At 43.8% G+C, this 27528-nt stretch overlaps 1 protein-coding gene and 1 long non-coding RNA gene across 3 annotated transcripts in view; one reads left to right on the top strand and one right to left on the bottom strand.

The window, feature by feature from the left end:
- Positions 1-15872, bottom strand: part of BDNF (brain derived neurotrophic factor) — a 39806-nt gene extending 23934 nt beyond the window's left edge. The window contains exon 1 of one of the 2 annotated variants that reach the window (XM_014889810.2): positions 15165-15872. In XM_014889810.2, coding sequence (XP_014745296.1) covers positions 15165-15167 — 3 coding nt within the window. In that variant the 5' untranslated portion in view covers positions 15168-15872. Of the gene's footprint in view, positions 1-14269; positions 14486-15164 lie in introns of those variants that run through there. The other variant, XM_014889812.2, reaches the window with a different exon arrangement.
- Positions 14864-27528, top strand: part of LOC148221760 (uncharacterized) — a 34552-nt gene continuing 21887 nt past the window's right edge. Inside the window, exon 1 of the long non-coding RNA XR_015807573.1 lies at positions 14864-15688. This is a non-coding gene — a long non-coding RNA (uncharacterized LOC148221760). The remainder of the gene's footprint in view (positions 15689-27528) is intronic.

Below are 27528 nucleotides of genomic sequence, written 5' to 3'. Positions count from 1 at the left end.
TATGAGGTCCAAATTTACTGATAAACTAATTATATGATAAAGTAGTTTGTGGGGCTCCTAAGTTCCCCCATTGCAACTTTAGCAGACGCAATAAAAAAGTCAATATTTGAAAAGAGTAACATTCTTAAAAGGTACATAATTAGACAAAAGGTAACGGGTGATTGAGCCTCCCCTCCCCCAGTCTGTGTCTTCACACTCCTCGTTTTATTCATGTAGTATCTTGATCTGGTTTTGAATGAGAAAAAGGTCAAGAAGCTACAATTTGGAATTCATCTCACTTGGCTGTCAGGAAATATAAACTAATCCTGATTACAAAAAGGACAATGCTATTGATGTACTTGGGTTTTGATGCTACAGGGTTTTTCTGTTAAAAGTTTTAATTGGCTGAAGTAATTTCTTCTATCATTATGAGCATTTTGTTTAATTATGTTTATTCATGTTTCCTAGTTACCTTCCTTTGCTATTTTTTTTTCACATTAAAGGGATGGAAAATTCATGGAAATAAACTTTTCCAACTCAAGTAATGCTAAAAAGTGCAATGGATTATATACACAATTAATATACACAACCAGGGTTGCAGACACGGTGCATTTGTAAGATGACTGGGCTATGAAGCTGCTCTACAATGATTCAGTGATTGCAGCACACACAAGAGAGCCCCTCATGCTCCACACTAACATCAGTGCACTAGAAAAACTTTAGCATCTTTGAGAACCACAGTCAAATTCTGCTTTATTTTGTAAAATCTTTGTATTGTAGAGGCTTTGACTGAGAGATGATGACAGAAAGATGGTGATGATCACTTCCCCAGTCTGCCTCTTGCATTCAGGAGTTGGCCAAACTGTGGCCACAGCCCCTCCCAGGCATCCGTGTGTTAATGCCCTGGCATTGGTGGTTCTTGGATCTCACAACCTCAAGGTTTACCTTGTGTCCAGCCTACAGAGTTGCTTTCGTTCTGGTCTGCAAGCAGCTTGCTGGGTGACTAGAATAGACCCTGTGCCTTAAATAGTGCAGTGTAGTTGCTCTTAATTTCAAACATATTTTCACCTTCAGTGAACAACATTTTTTGAGAGGCCTTTCAGCCTCATTTTAGCAGGGAAAGTATGAAGTGGAATAGTAAAGATGGGAATCCAAACCCAAAGATCTTTCATTAGACATGGTTTGTAGGCTGCACATACACAGGATAAAGCAGGAAAACCTACTCTTTGAATCACAGGCACCAAAACCACAACATTTTTTCTGAAGAAAATACCACTTAATAGCTCAGAATTGTCACCCTGCAGCTACAGCAAAAGTGATTTTAAAACTAACAAACAATTAAAATAATTGTTTTCTTCTCATGTCTGCTAGAGGTATGCCAGCTTTCCATCACATGGCAGGGTTTGCACCCTGAATCTTGTCCCATGCCTTCTAATCAGAGATTTCAGCACAATTTATGTGCATGAAACTGCTTCTCTGACAGACTTCTATGGTAGGTGCAGATTAGCCTTTTGCAAACAAGGAAATGCACATGTCTATTACACATAAATCTATTAAGCTGCTCATGAACATACTTTTCATACTTTTTGGTGAGCACACCAAATCTGGGTTTGTTCCTTGCCACCAGTCATATAGTTGTCTCTACTGGCATCAAGTGTTGTAGAAATAGAATGTTTGACATGTGACAATTGCTACATGCAATGATGTGCGCACACACACACACACACACACACACACACACACACAATCCTTCCCATCCAAACCTCTAGGCTTTTCTTTTGGGGTTTTGCATGAACTCCATGCACTGCTTGGACAGTGGGACTCCTAAACCACGCATGAAGTCCCTCTTCCCTGTGCTGAAGGGCTGGGGGAAGCCAGAAGGATAATTCACCCTTTGTTTTGACAGCTGGTCCCACGGCCAGTGTCCTGCCATGCCAGGCTTGCCCCACACTGTGGGATGCAGGGCAGATGTTGAGGATGATGACACAGAAAAGAAGGTGAGAATGAGGAAAAAAAAGTAAGGAGAGAATTAATCCAACCCAGCAGAAATATTAAAAGTTTGGTTTGTCATTTCCTGATGCTTTGACATTCATTAAAACTGGCAATTCATCTCCCTAGTGTTTCTGCCTTACTGCTGTTGTTTTGGAGGCATTAAACACCCATTACCTGAGCAAAGGGGAAACTGGGTTGTGCCCAAGAGTATCCAGTGTACCAGGTGTCTGGTGTATGGTGCCTGACCCTTCCTCACTCACCCCTGCCCTTCCTGTTAACAGCTCAGCAAAGGCTCCATCACAGCAGACAGAAAAAGACATGGTACAGCACCAGCAAAAATGCAGACTGAGGGAGCAGCAGACATCGGAATGGAAAAAAAAATCCCCTCTTCCCCAAAGAAGGTTGTGTGTGATTCCTTGGGATGGTGGAAACCTGAGCCAAGTGTGGAAAGAATAGATGGCTAGAGATGCACTCCTGTGACGAATCAGGCCATTGGAGCTCTATGATTAAAGAAGATCAGAAAACTGTTGGTGCACTTGTGGGTGAAAGGTGTTGGGATTGACTCATCTCTCCTTTCCTCTAAGTACTGAGTGGGTTTCAATTAGATGCAATATAGTGGATTATTTTTAATATTTAAAGGGATCAGATTACAGGGTGTTCATAAACTTAGCCAGGCATTTTATCAGAATAGGTATATGCCTTAGCAAACCCTCCTCAGTGCATAACTTTGGAGAGCTTATTTTGAGTGTGTGCTAAAATACGCAAGCCCCAAAATCCCAGGTCCAAGCCCCCATTCGCAGGCCTTGTGAATGCTCTTTTGTAGTTTATTTCTATTTAAGCAACTAAAATCTCCTCTGACATCAAGCTCAAGCACTCCATTTGCCAGGTGCAGCAGCTCAGCGATATTGCCCAGAGAGTGATGGGTGATAAGAGATCTGAAGCAAGCAGTTGGGGTGGGGAAATGGAAGATGGTGTTTGGCACCAGGGCCAGTAGCTGTTCCGGGGTGCCCACCACCCACAGGGTCCCACTCCAGCCAGGAACTGGCAGGAGGGATCCTCCTTGGGTACACAGAAATCCTTGGGAATGCAAAGCATGTGTAAACATTAAATAGTTCTTCTGGCTCTCCTGCCCTTCAACATTTTCCTATTCACGTATTTTATGCTGCACTTAGATAGCTGTCTTCATCTTCCCGAAGAGGTTAAGGCACTTTGGCTCCATCCCTTTTCAAAGCAGAGCCACATCAATGCTATAAACAAGCTGATGTGTTTAAAGATAAATTCAGGATTTTTTTCCTTTAAATAGCATATTGAGCTATTTCACCTAAGAAACAAAACATAAGAGTTCAAAACATTTTTTATGTTAACCACCCAAAGCATTATAGAGAGAAGTATCTGTGAAGCAGTAGATATTTTTGTTAATTGCAAACTAAAATTATCAGTGCAGCAATAAATATTAAAATGAGTCCTCAAAATGAAACTCAGACCCCTTCAGGTTCTCATCCTCTAGTTACTGTGACTTGTGGCTCAAGAAACAAATAACAGGATTAGTCACATTAAAGCAAAAATTTCCCTTGACTAAAACATTTCATTTGTATGGTGTCATTTCTGTTTATTGAATACTTGGGATTGTTAATCCGTCAGTAATTTAATGACTGGAACCACGTTGGGTGTAAATGTTGCAACATTCCACTTTGGAGATTAATAGGCAGCCATGTGTCTGTCCAGGAGTTTTCATTTGTCCAAATGAAAGGTAAGGTCTGTTCATCCATGGCAGAAGGCTGCCCAGGTGGCATGTGAGCACTGACAGCAGCAAGATCACTATGGGGTTATGTGCTCACCCATTCCTCAGGGAGTGCTAATACACAAAAGATTGCCAACAGAGAAGGTGCAGTCCTCCTTTCGCTGTAACACCCAGCTCCAAAGAGCAGGAATTGCACAGGGGGCATAATTACTCTGCATTGGCCAGATGAAATTATTTCATTGACTTGCATGGCAGAATTGCTTTAAATAGTAACTAGTGCCAGTACAGCTGTTTTTTTGGTACTACTATTAAAATATTATTTTCCTTCTCACTAGTACAGTATGGGGGTTGTTAGATGCATAGCTGGTTCTCTCTCTACAGCATGTGATGTGCTCAGACTATCATTTATAGATGCAGAGAGATGGGAACAAAACATAGGGTGAATGTATGACTACTCGGGAATTCAAAAATCCTGAAAAATTGATCCAGAAAATCAATACAAATTTTAAGCTATTTTAAAATAACTTTCCTCACATTCTACACCATTTCTCAAATGGGAAAACATATTGATTTCTCTGCTCCAGCCTACACAAGGTCAGGGTGGCTTTTGAGGGCTAAGGGGTGGTTGGGCTGGGAGCATCCAGCAGTGGAGACATGGCCACCACCACAAAACTCATTTCAGCATAATCTTAGGAAAGCAATCCTGCATTTTGATGCTCAAGGCCCCTGTATTTTTAGGGTTGGATATGACTCAGAGAATACCCAAATAAAATCTACCCCTGGCTTTGGCAAGACATTTAGTGGGGCCTTGGTGGTTCATTAGAGTATAAATTCATAAACAACATAATATACATTTATTTTCTGGACAATGTTTATTTTTCATGTAGTTTATACATCTGAAACATAAATACTTACAAGGGAAAATTTTAAACACCTCTTTGTATTTCATTAGTTGGCTGTTTAATCTGCTATAATTTATTGCAAATTGCAGTTGTACTATATGGCCTCGTGGTGCCTTTACTTATTTGAACATAAACACCATGGAAGTCAACAGGAATGCAAAGTTTTTAAATCAGAAGGGAGCCAAATGCTAGATTTTCAGCAAGCACTTTGCACCCAGGCATGAAACCCCTTATTTTAGACTTTTGTTATGTTTCTGTTTGATGCTTTACCCTGCTACGTGCTCCGAGCAGAATCATTTTCCCTTACGGGCATGTTAGCTTCTTCCCCTTTGGTTTCTTAATTTGGGTTAGATCCCGTAATATAAAAAATATACTCAGATATTGCACCTAGAGCACATTGATGAGACCTAAAGAGCTCTTCTGTGAAGGGAATTAAGATCAAAAAGAATGTGGAATTTAAATATTCAACATTTCTTCTTGGATATGAAACAGAAAAATTGTTTTGATGCAAAAGTTCTTGTGACAGAATAAGTTACTTAGATTCTGAGACCATATTAGGATAAAATGGCTTTTTTGTACAGGAATTGCACTCCTTCATATGGAAATTATGACATTTTATCTATTGCCTCTTACTACAAATGTTTAAAGGATCTGTTAAAAATATTCTTTTAAGAAGTTGTATCAAGATAAAAGAAAGTAAATAAGAGCCAGTACAATTTTCAGGCTTATTTCTGATTAGTTTCTTGATTTAGACCCTGTTAACTGCCAGAAAATTGCACCAACTACCAGAGCTGGGGAAGTATAACTGAAAACAGTTTATTTTGCAGTTTGGGTCTGCTGTGTTTTTGTCAGACCCTCACCCTCGCAGTAAAGGAACATTGTGTTAATTCCATGAATTGATGGGCTTAGAGACTCAGGAAAAAAGGCTTACCCTGAGTGATAACACAAATGAAAGACAAGCAGATGAAATACACATTCTCATTGTCTGACAAACTGGTACTAGACCTCCATCTAAATTTGGCTGATTGATTTTTAACTAACTATTAATCTTTACTAACACCCCCACAAAAAGCATGGACTGGGAAGGCAGTGGACAGCTTCCCCCATCAGGGCTTCAGATAAAGCCAGGCAGGAGGGGCTTGCAGATGGCTGAGGGATTCCCAAACTCGCTTGCTGGGAAGGTAGACCCCTCACCCTGTGCTCGTCCATACTAGGCAAGACTCATTGCTATTTCTTTTCCATCCAAGCACTGCTCCCCTCATGTGGGCCAGCCTGCTCCTGCCAGGACTCCAGCACTATCCATCACTTCTGCTTGCCCTTCACCACTGCTGCTCCCATAGCTGCTCACTGGCACAGGCCCCATGGGGGTCCACAGGAGCCCTGCAGGACTCCCCTGCAGGGAAGTTCTGATGCCTGTTAGAGCCCCAGGCAGCTGTCACACCATGGCCTCTGGTGGGGAAGGACGTGAGTCACTACATTGCTTTGCTCCTACCCTATTGCTCTGGGACAGGCTGCTGAATCCAAAGAAAATAATTTGAAAAGGTCCATCATCTTTGGCTTTTCTCCTGGCCTGAAGTGTATGCCTCACATCAGTCTGAATTTCTTCCCTGTTCCCTGGAAAATCCCTATAGAAAATGAATAGGAAATTCTGGCCACTTCAAATTAACTTTTTAGGTTTGTCTTTTTAAGGACTTAGCCTTCTTGTCAGATGTCTTGGCTTCCTTAAAATTTGGGAGCCAGCAGAATTTTAAGGGACTGCTGCAGAAGTACTTTGATGGGAAAGTAGATGATAAAAATAACTATTAGGTGCCAAAGGCAGTAGACTGGGAATTAAAAGCTCTTCTTAAGTCAGAGACATTTGTGTCTTTAGAAGAGCTCAGAAAAAGAGGTGAAAAAAGCAGTGGATATGCAGGGCTATGAGCATGGTTAGACAGCTGACTGAGTCTAGGTGAAGGATTTGGGAAGAGGAAAACAACAGGTGGTGGGCAGAAAAAGCATGAGAATCAGATCTGCCTGGGGAATAAGTGGTGGATAGAGTGACTGACTGCTGATGTAGGAGCAAATGCCACACAGAAAGAAAAGAGGTGAATCTATGATTAAACTTTTACCTCTTGCTACCACCAAGACCTTTGTGAAAGACTTATGCACAACAATTAACCAAAATTAGGGAAAAATCCTAGAATTAAGTACTTGTAACCTCAGAAAAGGATGAGAACAAAACATGTGACAGAGGTTATTCGTATCACTTAGAAAGGTGCTCAAAAACGGTGATGAATGATGAGTGTGGTGCAAGGACTTAAAATATCTTAGTAAATAAACCAAATTTGGGACACAGAAAGAGATTCATATGGAAAATACTGTAAGATTCACTCCTTTTGTGGATGACTCTATGACCAATAGATGCTGTAGTTTTTCTTTTCTCTCTGATGCAATAAATTTTTACCAATATAATAAAGGGTATCACACTTCAGGCTACGGCAAGAGATTTGTACAGTAGCAAAAGACATTTGAGATGTATCATCATCCACTGGAAAATTAAAAACCTGGAATTTAGCCTAATTTAAAAACTGCTAAGTCGTTTTGTTTTCCTAGTCAATACTATATTATCAGCTATCTGTTTACAAAGTTCAGCCAAATATTCTCTCAGATGGTTTTATAGACTTTTGGCAGGTGTGAGTGAAACATGTATTTTACAGAGCAAACCAACACATCAACAATTCCAGTCTCTTGACCTCTGCTCATGTCTCCTGCTTTATCCCATTCTCAGTAGAGTTGGTTGGGTTTCAAAAGGTATTCACTGTCAGAAATCAGCTGCATTTTTTTTTTCTTTCGTAGCCACCTGTTTATCTGAAATCCATTAAATCCATTGTCTTTTCATTATATCGTTTGGGTTTGAATCTGAATGTTAATTAAAAGTCATTGTCACATTATTGATGGTAGCTTTAGACAGAAATACTGAAAGCCTCTTTGAATACTCTGTTAAATAATATAGAACTTAGTTTGTGTTGAAAATACTGGGAAAATTTTAATTTTGAAATGTCAGATATTTTCCGACCTCTGTGTGCCTTGACAATGTGTGGCCTTTTCTGATTCCTGGGAGAAAATCTGAATGGGAGCTAAGTGATAGATACAGAACTACGTGTGGGCCACCATACAACCTCCTTCTATTGCTGTTGTTTTAAGGGGTGAAACACATAAAAGGATAAAGAATCCTGAATGCAGGATCGGGGCTGAAGTAAATATTTTGACATTTCCATAGCTGTACAGGTTTAGTGTCTCTAATATGAGAATAATACACTGCAAGAGTTAGTATGTTAAGCTATACTGTTAATGTCATGTCTTAGACTTGAGCAGTAACCATCTAAATAGCCTCCATCATTCTCCTTCCATTCTCAAATGTTTCTTAAAAACATATCCTTCAGATAAAGAATTGTGAACTTTGTGGTTGGGTTTTGCTCTTATTTAAATTTATGGTATATTTCACCTTATTCGGTGGTCAGAGGGGAGCTTGGTAACATCTCTGTGTTGCTGATGAACAACTGGAGGCAAAAGGGCTGGAAAGATCTGCCACACAACACACAAGCTGCATTCCTCTGGCTTTACTGTGGGTTATCAACAAAACCAGCCTTGCTGGTCTTCCTCTTTGCCTTTAAAGAGCACACACATACAGAGAAAGTGAACTCCCAGACACTGCCTATGTGCTTCTACTCTTGCCAAACAGGTGAGAAAAAAGTTAATCCTGGAGCCTTCCCACTGCCAGGGTCCCTTTCACCTCAGCATGCCTCACTCTTGTTTTTTTAACTGCTTCAATTTGTATTTTACCATTTGTTATAATAATGGAGTCTAGTGAGAAGCTTGTGGCCCCATAAATTTTGGACATAATTTTAACTGTGTCAGCTTTAAAAAGTCAGTATCTGCCTCAACAAAGGGCAATCATGTCCAATGTGGGTGTCTCTGTCAATTGTGTTTTGAACTGCAGCAATAATCCAACCAAACCATGCAAAGAGCTTTTCTACGCCCACATTTCTTAATTATCATCATGAGACTGAGGTAGCTGAGACCAGATCTATAATGTTTTCTGGATGTCAAAATGCCCACACACCTTCTGTAATCCTTGTGCTACCAGCCCCCTTTCATATTGCTTTTAGCTGGTCCATCTAATTATCTACTACCATAACTTTTTACTGTATTATTTATTCCCAAATCCCACAAAGGCTCTGTTTAAGAAAAGAGAAAAAACTGGTCTGATGAGACGTCCTTAACTGAACAATCCTATTAACATTTTAGTGGATGATAAACCCCTCTTCACTCCTTTCAGAAATGAACCATCTTTTTTAACACTCAGGGAAGACCTAGGGCCTTAAAAGTCTCTGCATACATTTCATCCATAAACAATGCAATTTCTTGGGAGCTTTGGGGTCTACTGTCCATTTGGAGAATAAATAACTTCATTATTTTCACATGTGCTATAGTCAATAAGGATCTGGAATGGGAAAGTAGTGAAAATGTTATGACTTAATGAACATGTTGCAAAATCATTCTTGCCAAATGTCAAAATAAATTGGAGGCCAGAGTGAATGGTTTATGCTTGTTAAATTGGGGGTTTGTGTGCTATTTTGGGAAGGAAAAAAAAAAAAGACAGACCACACCATGAAAAGGCAGGAGGAAGGAAAAGTATACACTTGGCCACTAATGGAAAGACCTTGGTTCATTACAGTCCCACCACTAGTGCTCCCCACAAGAGACAATACAACAGCCTGTGACTGTGGGAACACCTTTACTGACAGCAGAACTGGCACTGAGGCAATGCCCTGGCCCCAAGGCTCTCCACTAGCCAAGGAAGGGCAGGGGCCAAGCTCCCACAGAGCACTTTATTCCACAGAGCAGGCATGGCTAATCCCTGCCTCTCTGGGAAGCACCAAGCTGCACCAGGGGTGCAAATGCATCACATCCATTAGCAATTTCAAAAGACCTTTTCCATCAGGGGACTGTGAATTTGCGCCCTGCCAAGAAGTTCACATGACGACAGGAATAACATGACTGGAACCAGATGTGCTTTTGCTGGAGGCTCCTGTGAAATGTCTGACCATTTCCACAGGTATCCATTGATTCCACTTTTGGCATAGACGTACTGAGAAAAACAGGTTTTGGCTATAATGCAGAGTTTTGTGTTTGTCCAAGCAAAGAGTAGCTTGAAAGGTCTAAGTTTAGAAATATCTACACAGCTGAGGACCTGATCCTTTGAACACCAAAGCGTGTCATACCTATTTTCCCTTTGAGATTGCCTCAGGAAAAGACCAATTAGGATTACATGATAAATAAAATTATTCCCATACTTACATGGTTGGGAAAATAGGTCTCTCCAACTGCATATTCAAAAGGAGATCAAAGAAATATTGTTCTTTTGCAGTTAGATTTTGACTTATTTATGTTTTTCCCCGTTATGTACTTGTTCCAGCAGCACCAAGAGGCCACAGGCATATGCTTCTTACTTCACCTCTACATCTAGTAATGGGAGTGGAGTGTCATGAAAGTGCCTGTATTTCTTGCTGCCTGCATGAAATGTGTGGATTCATATATGTGCCTTTCATTTATTCTGTTTCATGACACAAGGAGGGGGGAAAAATCTTTTTCATACACCTACATCTATCACAAAGCAACTAAGAATAGAAGCAATATTGAGACAGATGGAAATGTTAATGGTGACAGCTCACAAGCAAGAATCACACATTTGTGAAATAATGAAATGGGTGGGCAGTTGTTATATGAACTCCATGTCAGTTGGTATGTTTTCCTGGCTATAATTTTGCAAAAGTGTGTCTCAGAGATATTTTCAGTTCATGGGAGTAGTCAGTGCCCTACCCTACACCTTGCTGGCAAGTGGGTGTAGGAATTCACCAAAGGTGGTGAGCAGATTGCAAGTGAACCTGTTCATCACGTGCCCTGGGGGCTGCAGGATGTCCCCTGACATCTCCCTGCCAGGGCACTTTACTATTCCTAACAACGTGGTGGGAGAGATGCAGAAAGAAAGTGTAAAAATATTTGGAAAACCAAATATGAAAGAAACATGGGATATTCACACTTGTTTCAAAATCCTACTTCCAGGCATAGAAGTATTACCTTTTCTTTTACATTTCATCTGCCCATATTCTGGTAGTCATTATTAGCTGGACTTGCTGACAATAAATTAAAATGACCATTACAAAACCAGTCCTGCATTTTTCCATTCTTTCTTTCTAATTTTTCATGCCCCAAAAGCCATCAAATCCATTTAAAGGTCCACTTTCACAGGCCTGTTTTTGCTAGCCCCAGTTTCTTAGTCCCAATCTAATGTTAGCTCAAAGGGGAGGGAGCCGTGAAAGTGTCTTTTAATACATATTTTACCTTGCACTACCTGTCTCATCCCCAAGGTCTAGAGAATCTACTGATTTTCAACAACTTTGATAGGTACTGTTTCTTGCAGATGTTGTTTACTGCACTTGACGTTACTATTTTTTGCTGGAGGAATGAACTAGTTCTCCTGAAATCTTAAGGATGCTCTCTTTGTTTGCGTATCTGATTAAAAAAACTCTAGCAGCTACATCTTCAAGTGCTTAGTGGTGATTTACTACAATGATTCATGGTAAGACCTACAGCTCCGAGGAAAATCTGTCCCTCAGGATTTATCCACCTTTCCGGAATTTCTCATGGCAGCGCAACCATATGCCACTGTATTTAGGAAGCAACTTATGGTTACTGAGTGGCAGCCAGTCTGCATTTTCTTAGTGCATTTCTAAGAGCTCAAGAGCATTGATGTGATAAAGAAAAAGAAAAGGGCTTGCTGTGCAAAGCCAAATGTATGCATCCAGCCACCTCAGATTAATGAAATGCTAGACATTAATCCACTGGCATACATGCCTGTGAATGCTGGCCACTAAAAATAGTGAGAAATATCATACCATTTGAAATAGGAGATTGTTGAGCAATCCTGAAAATCAAAAGGTTATCCAAAAGGTGAGCTGCTTAGAATGTCAAACTTGCAGAGAGATAATGCCTGTGTCAAATACCATATTATAAAAACCATCTCGTGCTGGACACAGACGCCTGACAGACACCAAACCACCAAAGACAACACTTGTGGTACCAGATAAAATAAAACTTGAAAAAAAAAGGCAGAAAAGACGGACACATCAAAACTTTGGAGGATGAAGACATATTCCAAGAAGATTGGCCATTTTACAGTATCATAATTGTAAGAGATGAAAGGTGGTGATGAACCACCACCAAAGCAGTGACAGCTCGTGGAGAAATAGTAGATCCTAAAATCAATAAAGCTACTTGCAGATTAAGGTATGAGTCACCACAATGGGACCAAATATGGCCTGTGTCATTTGTTAGCAGCCGTCCATCCCATGCATCTCTGCAGAGAATGATTAGAATTCAAGAGAAACATGGCAACAGAGGCAGAAAGGGAAATGTTGGAGTTTTTTAAGAGCTGGCAAGAAAGTAATGAGTGCAAACTTAAAATACAGGAAGATATACAAAATTATGCATGGACTGGAAAATTCATATAACTAGAAGCTCCTTGACAACCTCCTAGATAACAGGAAAATTTATTTTGGGAAGTGGATAGATTTTTAGTAGGGCTCATGAACCTCTAGTTCACAGTGGATGTATTGAAATATTAGCTCTACCACATTATTTTTTCCTAAGTGAAAAAAGGTCAGAGGACGTTTCATTACGAATTTAATGAAACCAATACTGCCAATCATGAGTGTTTGAATGTCACCCAGCCTCCTGACGACGGATGCTGCTGCGACCTGGCCCTTCTCGAGCACCTTCTCGCCTTACAGCTGCTTAGAACTGTCTTATAGGGCAACCTGACAGGTATCCCCAGCAAATGCAAGTTCTCCAAGTGGAAATGGAAAAATCCACGGAGGGATCCTGCCCGCTCCTTTCCCTGGCCGGCTTGGGGGCTGGGGAGTAAAGGAGGACGGACGCCGGTAGCGCATCTCCCGGAGAGGAGAGCGGCTGCTTTCCTTTAGCGACCGAAGCCCCAAAGCCAGGCACCCCGAGCAGATCCGAGCGCGGCAGAGCCACCGATGACCGCCTCTCGCCAGCCCCGCGCCGGCGCCCCTCCGGTGCTGTCCTGCACCACCTCCATTTTGGCTGCGCGCGGCGCCGGTGTCCGGTCCGGCTCCGGTGCTGCAAGCGGTGCCGTCCAGGGGCTGCTGTCGAAGAGCTGCGCCCGGGCGGAGGGGGCGGGAGAGCGGCGGCATCCCCGGCGCCCCCATCCCCGCGGCACCGCGCCCCCATTTCCGCAGGACGGTGCCTCCTGGGGGGGAGGCGGTCGCCGTAGCAACCACGGTGGCGAGGGAGGGAACACGGGGGGACGCCGGCGGGGGTAGCCCGGCCCGGCCCGGCCTGGCCCGGCGGGGAGCGCGGTGCCTGCTCGGCGTCTCCGCCCTGCTGCGCGGTGGGGACGCCGCCGCCTCCCCCGCCTGCCGGGGGGTTCCCTGCTCGGCGGCGCTACGTGAGAGCCGGAGCGGGAGCTCGGGGGGAGGAGGGGACGGCGCGGCCCGGGGATCCGCCCTCCCTCCCGGCGGGGCCCCGGCACCGCAGCGGGGCCGGGCGCGGGGCTCCGCCGCAGGGAGGGCCCGCCGCCCCAGCGCCGTGGCTGTGCTGGGGGGCTCGGCCGGCCGCCCCTCGGAGCCGGCGGGGCGGGGAGGAGGGGTGGCTACCCGTGGCCGGGATTCCCCGGGCGGAGGAGCGCAGTCTGTCTGGAGCGGGGCGGCGGGGACAGCGTGGCTCCGTGTGCACTCTCCTTCGCAGGAACGCGCGGCCCCCGGCAGCGCGGGGAGCGGGGGAGGGGGGCGATGCACAGCTTCCGTGCAGAGCCGGAGACCCCCAGAGCCTCTCTACCTGCGAGCACTGCTGCTACTGCCGCTGCTCCGCCAAACTGCTGACTTTCCAGAGATTATTTTTAGCCCGGAGACTAAATATTATTAGCTACATTTCTACGTAGGAAGAATCGGAAGCGCGGGGAGGGGTGGAGGGAGGCACTAGAGATAGGGAGGGAGATGAGCAGAAAGCTTATCCGAATGATCTCCAGTTGGGGGGGCTGCGTTTGGGTTTCAGGCTTGTCAAACACACATACACACACGCACACACACCATTAATTATAGCAAAGTAGATGCGGATATTGGATCATCAGCCATACATGCACGGCTCTCCCTTTGAGCAGTAGGTTGCGTATACAGAGGGGTCAGCTAATCCCCGTGTAGGTAAAGATCAGCTGCGTCCCTTTATCTGTGAAAGATCAGTCCAGCACAGTGCCGGCTAGAGCTCAGCTGCATCTCTTTAGCTATGCAAAATCAACTTGCATCCTTAGCCAGGAAAAAAAATCCGTCGCATCTGCTTCTCTAGGTGAAGATCAGTTGCATCTCTGCCCAAAGCATGCACACACACACATAGACGAGATTCCCAGGTTAAATCAGGCACAACTTAACTCGTAGTTAAATCTCATCCAGCTTTTCCTTCCTTCTCTCGCCCTCACACACATCAAGCAGCCAGCAAGGTAACAAAACTAGGCAAAGAACAGGCACCCATCCCCGCACCACAGAGAGGGAGAGGCAGGAGCCAGAGGGGCCGCCGGGGGTGTCCCCCCTCCGCTTACCTTGGTTACAGCTAACACCACGAGCAGTGGCTAGATCGCGGAGATAAATACTGGCATTTCCCAAAGTTGACACCGTCAAACCAACCCCCGGAGCTTGCAAGACTCTTTTTTTTTTTTTTTTTTTTTTTTTTATCCCTCCTCTCTTGCTCCTATTCCAGTCCGCACCGCTAGGAATTCAACTTAGCCCAGCTCCAGCGGGGCGAGAGGGCGGCGGGCGGGGAGGGGAGGGGAGTGGAGGGCCGGGGGTTGGCGGGGGAGGGAAGCCGGTACCCGGTGCCAGCGGCTGCCCGAGTCCGCAGGGTCGCGGAGCGATGCGGGGCCGCCTCCGCCGGCCCCCCGCCGCCGCTGTCCAGGGTGCTGCCGCCGCCTCCCCGCTCTGCTCCGCCGCCGCGCCCGCTGCGCGCCCGGGCCGCTCCTCGCCCCGGCCCCCCGCGCTGTCACGTGCCGCGGCCGCGCCGCTCCGCGCCCCCCCCCCCCCCCCCCTCCAGGGCTGCCCCGACCCTCGCTCCGCCGCGGGGCGCGGAGCTGCCCCCCCCCGCCTCCGGCCCCCCCGACGGTAGGCGTCAGGCGCCTCCCGTGCCCGCCGAGGGACAGGGCAGGAGCGAGCCGGGGAGGACGGGCGAGCGCCCGGCGGCAGCCCAGCTCCAAGTTTGTCTCTCAGACGCGCTGTTTCCATCGCAGCCCTAAATCAAAGAGCGTCGCAATTAAAGTTATACTGTCTAAAACACAATTCTCCCGGCCTCCGCGGGTTACGCTCTTTGGCGTATTAAGTACTAGAAAGCCGAGCCCGTGATATTAGATACTGTCGTTAAGCAACATCTCAAGCTTTTTGTTGTAGTTGTTTTGTTCTTCTCTCCAGGTATTAAAAATAAGGGGTTTTTTTGTAGGTACTCACCATTGTTTCTTTGCTGTCCTGGAGACAGAAGTGGTTTAAAATCCAGTCTCTCCAACAGATGCTGGAAGGTAATGTGTCTTGTTTGAAGTCATCATGTGAGAACTTCTGCTTTGCTCAGTGGATCGCCCACCACTTGGTGTGACTTATGAATCTAATAACCCTTTGCAATATCCGCAAGCTTAAACTCTCCACCACCTTGGTGCCTACAGAAGACAGAAAGCAACTGGCAGGGAGTTTAAAAAACCTATAGATTTACGCAAACGCCTTAGCTCAGAGTCACGTTTCCCTCTGAGTTCTTACGTGATATTAATGAATGAGAGGGGTTACCAACCAATGCAGTATAAAACGTGATCGCAGCCGCCTCCCGGGAAACCGGAGCGGGACAATAAGTTCCCGAGGAAAGTCCTGGCCGGCCGGGCGCACTGTGCAGTGTGCCCTGACTCCCACCGCCCTCCTTCCACCTCCCGGCTCGCACCTGGGGCCGTGCAAGACGAGTCGCCTCTGGAGATTTACGTTCGGGACAGGTAAGTAAACATTTGGGGGATTGTTTGTTTGTTCGTTCGTTTTAATGTCACGTTCACTGCGCTCTCACGGGAAGCGCTCCAGGGACTTGTTGCATACTAGGTCCTGCCACAAGAGGAGCATGGCACAGTTGCCAAGACGAGTTCCTTTCCGAAACCCCTGCCTTTCCCGAGCTGCAACTTCCCCGCGCACTTTTCCTCCCCCTCCTCCCTCCTCCCTCACCGGGAGGCGCATCCCGGGGGCGGGCTGCTCCGAGACCCCGCGCTGAGCCCCTGCCGCCGGCAAGGCAGAGGGGACTGGAGCGTATCCCCGGGATCTGACTTTGCTTTCCCATTCTTCCCTTCTCCCTTTTCCCTTTCTCCCCTCCCCTCGGGACCTCAGCAGCGCCCCGACTCCGGCCGTGATTTCTAGCGCTCAGTCAATTCCGGTCTGCTTGGGTTGTGAGAACACCAGCACACCTGGGCGCAACTGCAGTCTCTTTCCCCGAGATACGTGGCCGAGCCCCAGTACTACTCCTGCCAAGGCTCACAAAGTCCTCGTCCCCATTTCGTCTTCGTATTTCGGGTTTATCCTCAATGACTGCCCCGCCTCCTCGGCTCGGAGAGCCCCGCAGGGAGCGGGTGCGGGAAGGGGTGTGGGAGGTGGTGGGGCGGGTTTCTTTGCCTTTGAGGGCGAATTGCAGTCAACTGAACCTGGACTTGCCAAAGTTTATGGGTGCTGCCTCTCATAAGAAAAAAAGAGACCAAGACTGAGACGCTCCTTGTCCACTCCCGTTCTCTCCTGACTGACTGTTGGAATTACATTTACGGCTCATTTCTCTCCAAAGAGCCAATTTCTCCCGCCCCCCGAGTCCCAGGTACCTCTGCCTGAGAGCCAAAGCAAGCAGCCTCTTCCATGACAACCATCTATGTTGATCCATGCAATAACCAGCAGATGCTGCCCTAAGACTGGTACAGCTGGTACTTTCCTGCCTTGGCTGTCCTGGGGACAAGGTGTTAGAAGAAAAGTCAAGTGGTATCCAGCAAAGCTGCCCTGAGGAGAACCACTGAATCCCTTCACCTACGTCTCATACTGCCTGTATGCCATGTACAGGCAGAGCCTGTCAGAAAGCCTGCTGCTGATGTAACACTGCACCGACACATCACCCTATCGCTGATAGGGTGTCACCCGAGACATATCCTTAAGTACTGATCTTCAATTAGGAAGCCGAAGTTTTCTTCCAACAGTTGGAAGTACTCATAGTTAGTGATAATACTGGTCAGGAATACCGGTTTTAAGTGGCATTAAAGTTTAAAAAAAAAAAAAAAAAAAAATAATAATAAAGCCCAAGTGTTTCAGCAAGTGGACTTGCAATGAGTTCTGCTTTCTTCCATTCTTCTAAGCAATCTGCTCCCGCCTCTTCCTCAGTGTTTTGTAGAGAGAACTTTACAAAGATACAATATAATTTAAAACATATTTCTACATACTTATTTTATAGCTCAAGAAACATAGCCTTTCACTGAAAAAGTAATTCCCTCTGTAGCACTTGTAAGAAAGTACTTTGCAGCACTGTTCCTCCCCTACTTCTCATTTAATTAACTTCTAGGTATCTTCATTTTCTGGTGAAGGTCTCAATTGTTAGAGATACCCAGGAGAAACCTTTGGTGGCTCATAGTATTATATTGATGTAATAATGTTAAATTTTACAACAAAAATCCTTCCACGAAACTTCCCAGGAGATTCACAGCAGGAAGCAGCATGGTGTCATTCCAGTCCTCTCCAGATGCATTTTCTACAGGAAACCGATGGGGTTTGCCAACAGTAATAAGGCAGGGTAATGCTGAAAGACCCACAAGCAAAGATACTTTTTTAGGGAGCTAACTAGAAGAGCTCCTGGTCAGTATTTCTGCTTAAGAACAGGACTCCACCCACCTCACTGGGGATAGGTGACAATTGATAACACATCTCATTCTCAATAGTCTAAATTAAGCACGTTTGCTGAAGGGATTGCTTTAGATTGTTTTAATGTAATTAATGGAATAAATGGACGGTGTAATCAAGAGAAGGGTACAAAAGTGTATGAAGAATAAAAGGCCATGGTAGGGTATATAGGGGATGCTATGGTGAATGGGAATTATCTGGCAGAAGATGAGTAGGAGGAGGTAGTATAAAACAATCAAAATTCTTTCCTTGTAGTGACATTCATAGGTGAGAGAACAACCCAAGTCATTCTGATGGACCACAGCTGAAGTTGAGACACCAGGCAATGCACAAAAATGGTAGAGTCACTCCTCTGTCAGGGATTCCTGCAAGAAGGGCATTAGAAAGGGGATGGACTAGAATTAAACCTAAATGCCTGTTGAGTTTCTAGACATTTCCTTTCCCTATGTCTTGTTTCCAGCTATGTTTTCTGTCCTAGAAGAGCTTATCCCTAGGCCATGGGAGACCCAGACATGAAAAATCACTTGATGTGAGTCGGTGTGGAGGGGTTTTTTTTCTTACTACCATAGAGGGGCACAAGTGACTCAAAGTTACTCACCTGACAAGTCATACACTTCAGTAAAAGCTGGGACTAGTGAGTAGAGTTTAGCCCATTATTTAAAACTAATAATCAGATGGTCCATTTACAGGGTGTTGAAATAGAATAGCTGTTAGCATTTGCCAGAATGACATGGCACAGCATTTGCTGTATGCAGGTAGTTCATACATATAAGGCAATGTACATCTCTTGTTCCAAGTCTGTTTATCTTGGAATCACATTGTTACCAGATGAAGTATACAGCTGCAGGACTTGACTTCAGTGGGGACTACTCATATGTAAATAGTGACATAACTGTTTAGCAGATGAGGCCTAATTAAGCGGGAATCAGCCATACATTTTCCCTCTCTTAGACAAAACAATGTGAAGAATACAGCAGGAGCATTGCTAGAAAGTCACAATGCCTTAAATCAACCTGTGAAACACCCCAAAATCCTAAGCAAGCCGCAAATGTTCTTTCCCTGCCTTAAAATACCTTAGAAAATTATGAGCTGTTACTGGTTGGCTTTTTCACATAGTTGAAAGACTACCAAAATATGTGGCTAACTGCTAAGCACGTGCAAAAGATGCCTTCCATTAATTATGTACAGCTGCTCCTTCAGAGACCACTGAAAACACGCCTCAGACACCAACATTAGCAATCTGAGCAGAATCAGATAATAGCAGTAGCTGTAAACTTTACAGAGATGCTTCTGAAATAAGAGCTGTGTGACATCATTGCTAGTGTGGAACGGGGCTGCCAGCTCCTCTCCATGCCAGCAATCTAATGGTGTGTTTGCAGAAAGGTCCCCCAGGGTTATGGTGTGCTAGTTTTGCTGGTAACCTCCCGCTTCTTCAACAGGCGGATTTGGCACCTGCCCTGTAACCGCCTGGAGGGTAAATACCAGCCTTCCAGTACATATTTAGGGTAGCCTCCCATCAAGTGTTGATTTTCTGTACCTGATTTCCTCCTCCTGCAGATTATCTTGCTCTGATATTTCCATCTTTCCCCTGATCTTCACGCTGCAAGTGTTAGCAGTCTTTCACTCTGCCTCCTCCCTCCCTGGATGATTTCCTTTCTTTCTGAGCCTACTTCTCTTCAAGCTGCGTATATTCCATGCTGGTAACATGCAGATGAACATCGTAGTCATGATCCCACTCAGATACCAAACAAGCCTCCCACCAATGCCTTGTCCTTCTTTAAAGTGCTGGAACATTTCAGCTTGCTTTCAGTCTCCTGAAAGTACGAGGAAATCCTCTGGAGTAGAAAGAAGCAGCACATGTGCTGTTGTGGTTGTACCTCAGAGAACGGCTTATCACGGACTCATCTCCAAACACGTTTGCAGGGAAGAGAGGGTGAGATTCCCACAGGAGATTGGTGGGCCCATAGCCAGCATAGAGCTTCGGCTCCAACCCATCTCAGCCCACAAGAGAAGGACTTCAATGTCACAATCAATGGGGGGTATTTTGCACATTGATTTCTTTTAAGGTTACAAATTGTGCCGAGCTCATATCCACATTTGGTAAAACCAGGAGAGATCAGTATGCTTAAGGAAACCCAGCCCCGCTACAAGTCAGTATAAATCAGGGTTTCCATCATCCATATTGTCTGAAGCAAATACCTCGAGACAGATGCCTTGGCCAGCATTCCTAATCTGTAGAGGCAATAGCACAGGTTACAGTGGGATGACATGCATCAGGGCTAATAGGGGGTCTGTCAGAATTGAGTCAGCCACCAATTTGCTGATCCTGGGGAAATCCTCTATTCTGCACTTTCAGCCTTCGATAGGTACCTCCACATCCCTCTCACAGTGTAGTGGAACTGTAGCAAGACTTCAAGAACAGGTCTGAGAGTTTTGCATTACTTATTTATTTGCCATCAACTTATAGTAAAAGAGCAGTGTTGTAAAAAAAAGTTTTGCTTAAACAGTTTATGTCATTTATGAGAAAGGTGTGTTTCAGGAAAACTTCTAGAATTAAGGTTTTGTTTTTCTCAAATTACCACACATGCAAATGTAGTTCAGTACTTGTATGGCACTCATTTAAGTTAGCTGAATAAGACAGGAGATTAGATAAATGTAATGGAAACTATTGGCCCATGTAAGTTCTCCTGCCTGACCTGAGCAAAATGAGACACTGGGTATCTCTTACTAGAAGAAAACCAGAGATAGGGAGAGAAATCAGAACCTGGAGAAAAAGAAACATGACAGCTGTAATCTGTTACTATTGCAACCTGATTATAGGATTCATTGACAAGGTGGGGGACCCTTTCTTTTGGCATTAAAGTCTACACCTTGCTTCATGTAACCACAAGAAAATATCTCCAGGTATGTCAGCCTTTAAAAGACATTGTTTCTTCAATCTTCTTTAAAGAGAAAACATACAGCATGACCATGAACAAAATAAGCTACACCACCACCTCATCATATTTTTAAATACTGTTGTGTGCAGACCTGAGTTAGTAAAGAAAATCAGCACTTCCAGGCGATTAGCCGTAATTGTACTTAGAGGTGAAAAGTAAACACATACCTTAATTCCTTTCTAAAGTTAATGTTTATAAGGAAGCTACCTTCCAAACCATATTAATCTACTTCTCAACAGTGAAATACCCTATCAGCTTCTATGGGAGGTTGCAGTAATAGCTTGATGTTTGAACCTCATGGAGCATGGCAGAAACATGTGATTGTTAAGAACAAAATATCTGTTGGAAAAATTATGTACTGAGTTAGCAGAAAGCAAGAAGAACCGGATATGTCTATCATATAAGGATTATTAAAAGATGCTGGCAAGCTCTGAGTGAGAGTGACCCTTGACTTTGTCTCTGCATTCACATGATGAACTCTCTCAAATATAACTACCTTCTCTGCAAGGCCCCCGTATAAAAGAGGAAGAGGGTGAGATGACAACAGAAGAAGAGAGGAACAGGAAAATAGTGATATAGGGTAAAAATACTGAAGGAAAGTAGAAATACAGAGAAACTGTATTTATGTATGTATATGTATGTATATACAAGGCTACCACTGAACAGGGGGCACTTAGTAAAATAATAACCTCCGTCCAGGCTCTTGGAACAAGTTAGCTAAAATCTCCTCCATACCAGTTATGTATGAAATTGTCCTGTCTATTTTTATCCTGTCATTTTCAGACTAAAATGACAAATTCTCCCCTGAGATAGTATTCACAACAACCAGGAAATAGTGCTAATGTTGACCTAAATAAATAAAGCTGCTCCTATGTAAGAATTCCTGCAAGGATCCTTTAAAACAAGATACTTAAAAACATTTGCTGCAAAATGCCTATGAAACCCTGGGGGACAAACAGCCTGCTAGACACCATGGTCTCACTATCGTAGTTTGGCAAACAAGATTGAGAGCTTTATAAATGTGCTGCTGAAGAAAACAGGGGTACTTAAGGTAAGACTTCTGATGCCAAAACACAGGTCTTGGTATACCTTTCAGTTAGGGCACAATTACATTTTCGAAGAAAAAAGTATTATTCTGTGGAGTTGTATACATATTTTTGAGCTAAGGTGCACATGAATCTTTAACTATATCTTATGACAATTTGCATGATGCTTTCTGTCTCACGTGGTGCGATTACTCCATCCTAACTTTTTGATAGGGTAATTCATTACTGTTAAAGAAAGCAATTACACACTTAACCAAACAGATCTCTTTAGATACACTGTTTACTGAGATGAATTAGATCTATTGTCCTTATTCAATCTGAAGCTGTAGAGCTAAGATCTGTTTCCAGAACCAAGTTTCACAAAGATAGGGGCAAGTCTAGATGAAAATTTTGTGGAGGTTTGTTTAGGATTTCGTGGTAAACTCACCAAATGCAGCAGTGTTAGAGGTTGTTGGTAAAAATATTATTGCTACTCCTACTTCATATTTGCATCACAGGTTTGAAAACATGTCTTTTCCATTTGCAGCCCACATACTGCTGCAGCATCCTTTCCTTTGCTCTACCTGATAACCTGTCAAAAAGGTGGGCCATTAGCAAAACCTCCACTGTGCAGCAATTAGAAAATCTTCTGTTCCAGCAGAGATGAAAAAACTGACTTTTTTCTCCAAGAACTGAAACTAGAATGGCAAACAGGGGCCACTATTTTCATTTAGTGCCCTTTGCAATGCTGTCCATGTTCTTCATGGGCTCTGTGAGTCACTACCTTTCTTAACTGCAATGCATATGGAGACTTTGGATGCACAGATGTCATTATGAATTAATCCACTTCAGCCAAAAAATTTTTACCTTTCACACCTCCACTGGAATTAAACCAGATATAACCTATACATTTTCTCTTCCATTTTATTTTCTGATGTGCTCTCCTGCTCTAACTACTTCTCATAGCAGCCAAAGTAACTTTTGTTTGTGATTGGGGAATTTTATTGAATATATATAGAAGTGTTTCTAACACTGAACAGCACAGAAATTGCATGATTGCTTTTAGTGTCTCTTATTGAACTAAAAACATTTTAATAACCTGAAAGATTCTTCAGTGAACCATACTGGATCTGTGCAATTTATAGCATATTTAAATATTTTTACATTGGTACCCAAGACTGAATTCCAATATTTCTCTTTTGTATCAGTGTGCATTTTAATACACTTCTGGGAACACTTACCTTTTATGATGCAACCAATATTTTCTAACATAAAGTGGTGATTTCAGCTTAAGTGCAACCATATGTATCTTAGGGCAAAGGCTTTTGGTTCTAAATAACTGGTTAATGTTAAGCATCTTTCACAATGAAAATGTCACAAACTACCATATACCAGCTTTCTCAAACAAAAAAAGATAAAATATAGAAGAGTAGAAGTCCTTCTATAGTTAAGGAAATATTTTGAAGCACAACTACAAATTGAGATTTTTTTTTAAATTAAAGTGGTATAACTACAGAGTTATGGGAGAAACACAAACAAAATCTGCTTGATTTTGTGAGCCTGTCTCTCTTGGTATGAATTAGATGATGTCCTATTTTAGTTTATCAGTCTGATAACTGGTGGGTAATAACACCTCTGAACATAATTCTACAAAACTATGAATATAACTTATTCTTGAATCTGTATAGCATATATCCCTCATCAGTAGCTGCATCACATTTGATTATTTTGTTTTGGGCACAGTTTGCAAATCTCTCAGAAACCTGAATAAGTCTTTAGAGCTTTGAGGGACATTTTTGTGTCCATTTTACAAAAAGACAAACTGAGGCAGAGCATTTAAACTGCCAGTAAATGACTCTGATAGTGCAGCTTGGTCCCTGAGCAGTTTACCCACAATAATAATGCCGGTCAAGATTTGGCAGTCCCAACACTTTTTTCTAAGAAATATATAATGACTCTTCTCCTGTGCCTGCTGAGTATATTACTTTGACACTGGGAAAAGATCCATGTAAAAATATTTGTATCTTAATATCAAGGATATGCCATATCATTCATATGGCCTAACAGCAAAACACTGGCAAGGAGTAATTATTAATATGAGGTAAATTTACTTTAGTCTTTTGAAGTGTACATAAATTAGAAGAAAAAGCAGAAAACTTGGGCCAACAGTGAGAGAGAAGCAATCAGATTTTCCATCTCTTATGCCTTCTCAGGCTCACATTGCCTATCCTAAATGTTAAGGGGCACCTGTGGGTCACAACACGTTTCTTGTGCATTTGCTACATGGCTTGTACCCCGGGGTAGTGAATTTGGAGGTTATATGGAAGAGCTTTGAAATCATAGAATAGAATCCTAGAATTGTTTGGGTTGGGAAGGACCTTTAGGGTCACTGAGTCCAACTCTTAACGCAGCACTACCAAGCCCACCACTAAACCATGTCTCCAAGTGCCCCATCTACACATCTTTTAAACACCTCCAAGGTTGCTAACAAAACCACCTCACTGGGCAGCCTGTTCCAATCCATGACAACCCTTTCCACGAAAAATATTGTCCTAAAATCCAATCTAGACATCCTCTGGTACAACCTGGGGCCATTTCCTCTTGTCCTGTTGCTTCTTACCCAGAGGAGGCCGATTCCACCTTGCCACAACCTCCTTTCAGGTAGTTGTAGAGAGCCTCAAAGTCTCCCCTGAGCCTCCTCTTCTCAAGGCTTAGGCCACCAAAGCTCCTTCAGTCACTCCTCATAGGACCTGTGCTCCAGACTCTTCCTCAGCTCTGTTGTCCTTCTCTGGATGTGCTTCAGCACCTCAGTGTCTTGTAGTGATGGGCCCAGAACTGAACGTGAAATGTGATGCATGGCCTCACCAGTGCCAAGTACTGGGGGACAGTCACTGCTCTGGTCCTCTTGGCTACACTATTTCTGATACAGGCCAAGATGTCATTGGCCTTTTTGCCCACCTGGGCACTGCTGGCTCATGTTGAGCTGCTGTTGCCCAGGACCCTTTGGTCCTTTTCCTTGGGCAGCTCTCCAGACCCAAGTGCAGGATTCAGCACTTACACCTTGTTGTCCCTCATACAACTGGCCTCAGCCCATTGATCCAGCCTGTCCATGTTCTTCTGCAGAGCCTTCCTGCCCTCCAGCAGATCAACACTCTCACCCAGCTTGGTGTTTCCTGCAAATTCAGTGAGGGTGTCCTTGATCCCCTTGTCCATTGATACAGAAAACAGAACTTGCCCTGGGGAACCTGACTTGTGACCAGCTGCCAGATGGATGTAACTTCATTCACCATCACTCTTTGGGCTCAGCTGTCCAGTCAGTTTTTTACCAAGCAAAGAGTATATTCATCCAGGCCATGAGCAGGCAGTTTCTTCAGGTGTCAAAGTCCAGGTAAACAATATCCACAGCTTTTCCCTGATACACTAAATGGGTGACCTTGTCATAGGAGATCAGGTTAGGCAGATGGTTTGGGAGCACATGGTGAGGGAGAACAGGATGTTGCTGCTTGTGAGCCGGCAGTGATTGTGCTCCTCACCTGGTGCCTTCTTTCCATTTGTGACTGGGTGTCCTTCTGAGCCCTGCCTTGCCTCAGAGCTACAGGAGCCTGGGAGCAAGGTGGGCACAGAGCTCACGCCCAGGTGCCTGTGGAGCCGGGCAGTGCTGTGCTGGGTGGCTGCAAGCACACATGCCTGCACAAGTACTGGCAGCCAGCCTCCTCTGTGAAGCCCTGCAATGCTGGGGGCCCTCCATGCCACAGCAGCCATCCCATGCTGTGCCACCAGCCCTCTCTCTTTAATCAGCCTTTTTATCAATCTGCACTTGGGTCAAAGCACAGGCCTGAAGAGCAGATAATGCACGCCAATATTTTCTGATCTTTTATGGGTGAATCATTTTTTGGGCAGCCTGCCTTCCATGAGGAGGAGAAGGCAACCCAGATACTACTAGGGAAGGAAGATGGGCAGATTCAGATAACTACAATAAATATAATTCCAGAATATTTGTTAGGTTTACTCAAGACGTCTATCGTTATTAATAATCTGAGGTCTGCACAGTTACATGAGACTAAAATGAAACTTGGTCTAAGTTTTTCTGGCTTTCAGTGAGTTTGATTGTTGGCTTAAATATGCAGTTCCTATGAAGTTGCTGTCTCTCATAATCTCATATTTATCTTTTTTCTTGTATTTCTCACAAGTCTTTTGACATTCCTTGCTCAGGAGTAATCCCCACTAAACCTGAATTATGTGGTATGTGGCAATACATTGAAGCAAAAAACTGACTAAAATCTAGGAGATAAACCTTAAGGTGGAAAACAAATGATTAATTACAAGTAAGTAGATAAGAAGAATGTAATGGAATACTAATACCTCTCAATTACTTAATTAGAAGCACATAAATCACTGTATCTAAACATGACACTTTCTTGTACTCCCAAGTCTATTTAAAAAAATGTATTTTGGTTATTGGTATAAAGAGCATTCTTAGAGAGTAGAGCAACACAAGCCAAAACAATAGCAAGATGAAATTATTTTAAAAATTATATAATTAAATAACAACATAAAGAGCCTTGAATGTAATTTGAAAAGTGCAGCCTGAATTCTTAGTTGCTTAAATTGATGTAGCACCACGACTTTGTGGAGTTCATCCACCTTGCACAAACCATCTTGCAACCTTGCATCTGTTCAATGTATCTTGGACCTCTTAAAGAAACACGTCAAGAAGAAAACCAAACAAAAACTGTTCAGATCAGTCCAATGATGGCTTGATTATATTGATTATGAAATGAAACTAATTAAAAACTTTTTTCTCCACGTAATTCTTTATTATGATAAAGACTTTTTATTTTGAAAACTGACTAGTAGAGCTTATTCTCTGTCACTTATATTTACTAATATAAATAGGCAAAAAGTGCTGATAAATAACCCACAGGCTCTGAAACTCATCAGTATGGAGAGGCCAGTGCTCATAGACATGTGAAGTAAAATAGTCTTGTGCTCTGCTGTCAACATTGCCCATCCTTATAGGTGCCATCTTATAAATTTGATGTCTTTAGTTATTTTTTCCATTGAAGCTTTCCACTGGCACCATCAAAAGCAAGAAACACCTGAAATAACTGTTCCTGGTGTCAGAGTGCACACTAAGCCCTGGGAGGGGGTCCCTTTTATGGAGGGAGGTAGGAAATTGGCTCTTCCTGGAGCAGCCAGAGACATTGTTGGCAGCATGCAGGCTCTCTCTAGCAGATTCTCTGGAGGAAACAGAGTAGGATTGGAGCACATGGAGCCAGGAGGGATTAGGTGCAGGTGATAGCCTCTCTGCAAGTTTGTGTCTGGAAGGCAGGAAATGCTGATAGGCAAGGAAGTGTTTGTCAGCAGAGAGGACAGTAGTGGGGCTCAGGAGAGATGCTCCCTGCCCATGGGGGGGATGCAGGAAGGGCATGATGCCCCTTCACCACTATGCATCCCTATCAGTGCTTGGGATGCCAGGCAGAGGAAGGGACTGGCTAACATCTGCAGAAATGGCAGAAGGGCTCTGACACGTGAAAAGGCTGAGGACTGTTGCTATGTAAAGGAGTGTCATATCCCAGAGTGAAAGGCTGGGCATCATATTGAATATACTGCTTCCCAATCTATTTGTACACAGATGCATAGATAAGTAATGTAAAATTTAGGTACACTTGTATGTTTTTCACATACAGACCAAGACTGACTATAAAACAGAATAGAAATTTGGCAATTTAGAGAATAAAAATTAGACTGAGAGCAATGACACAAGAAATGGTCGTCCTCAGCTCCTGATGCCCTGTAGGTTGAAATGAGCTATCTGAAACCTCTTCCTTGGAGGAACACTGAAGGACCACTGCTAGCATGGGTGCTGCAGTGAAACCACATTACTTGTATGAGATAGGGTAAAAAACAGTCAGGAAGATTCCATATCTCTACCATTCTCTCCTACAGATGTGACCC

Source organism: Sturnus vulgaris, chromosome 18 (assembly GCF_052056855.1).
Source record: "Sturnus vulgaris isolate bStuVul1 chromosome 18, bStuVul1.hap1, whole genome shotgun sequence".
NCBI classification, from domain to species: Eukaryota; Metazoa; Chordata; class Aves; order Passeriformes; family Sturnidae; genus Sturnus; species Sturnus vulgaris.
Note: the sequence above shows the minus strand (reverse complement) of the source record. Positions and strands in the feature narration are given on the sequence as shown.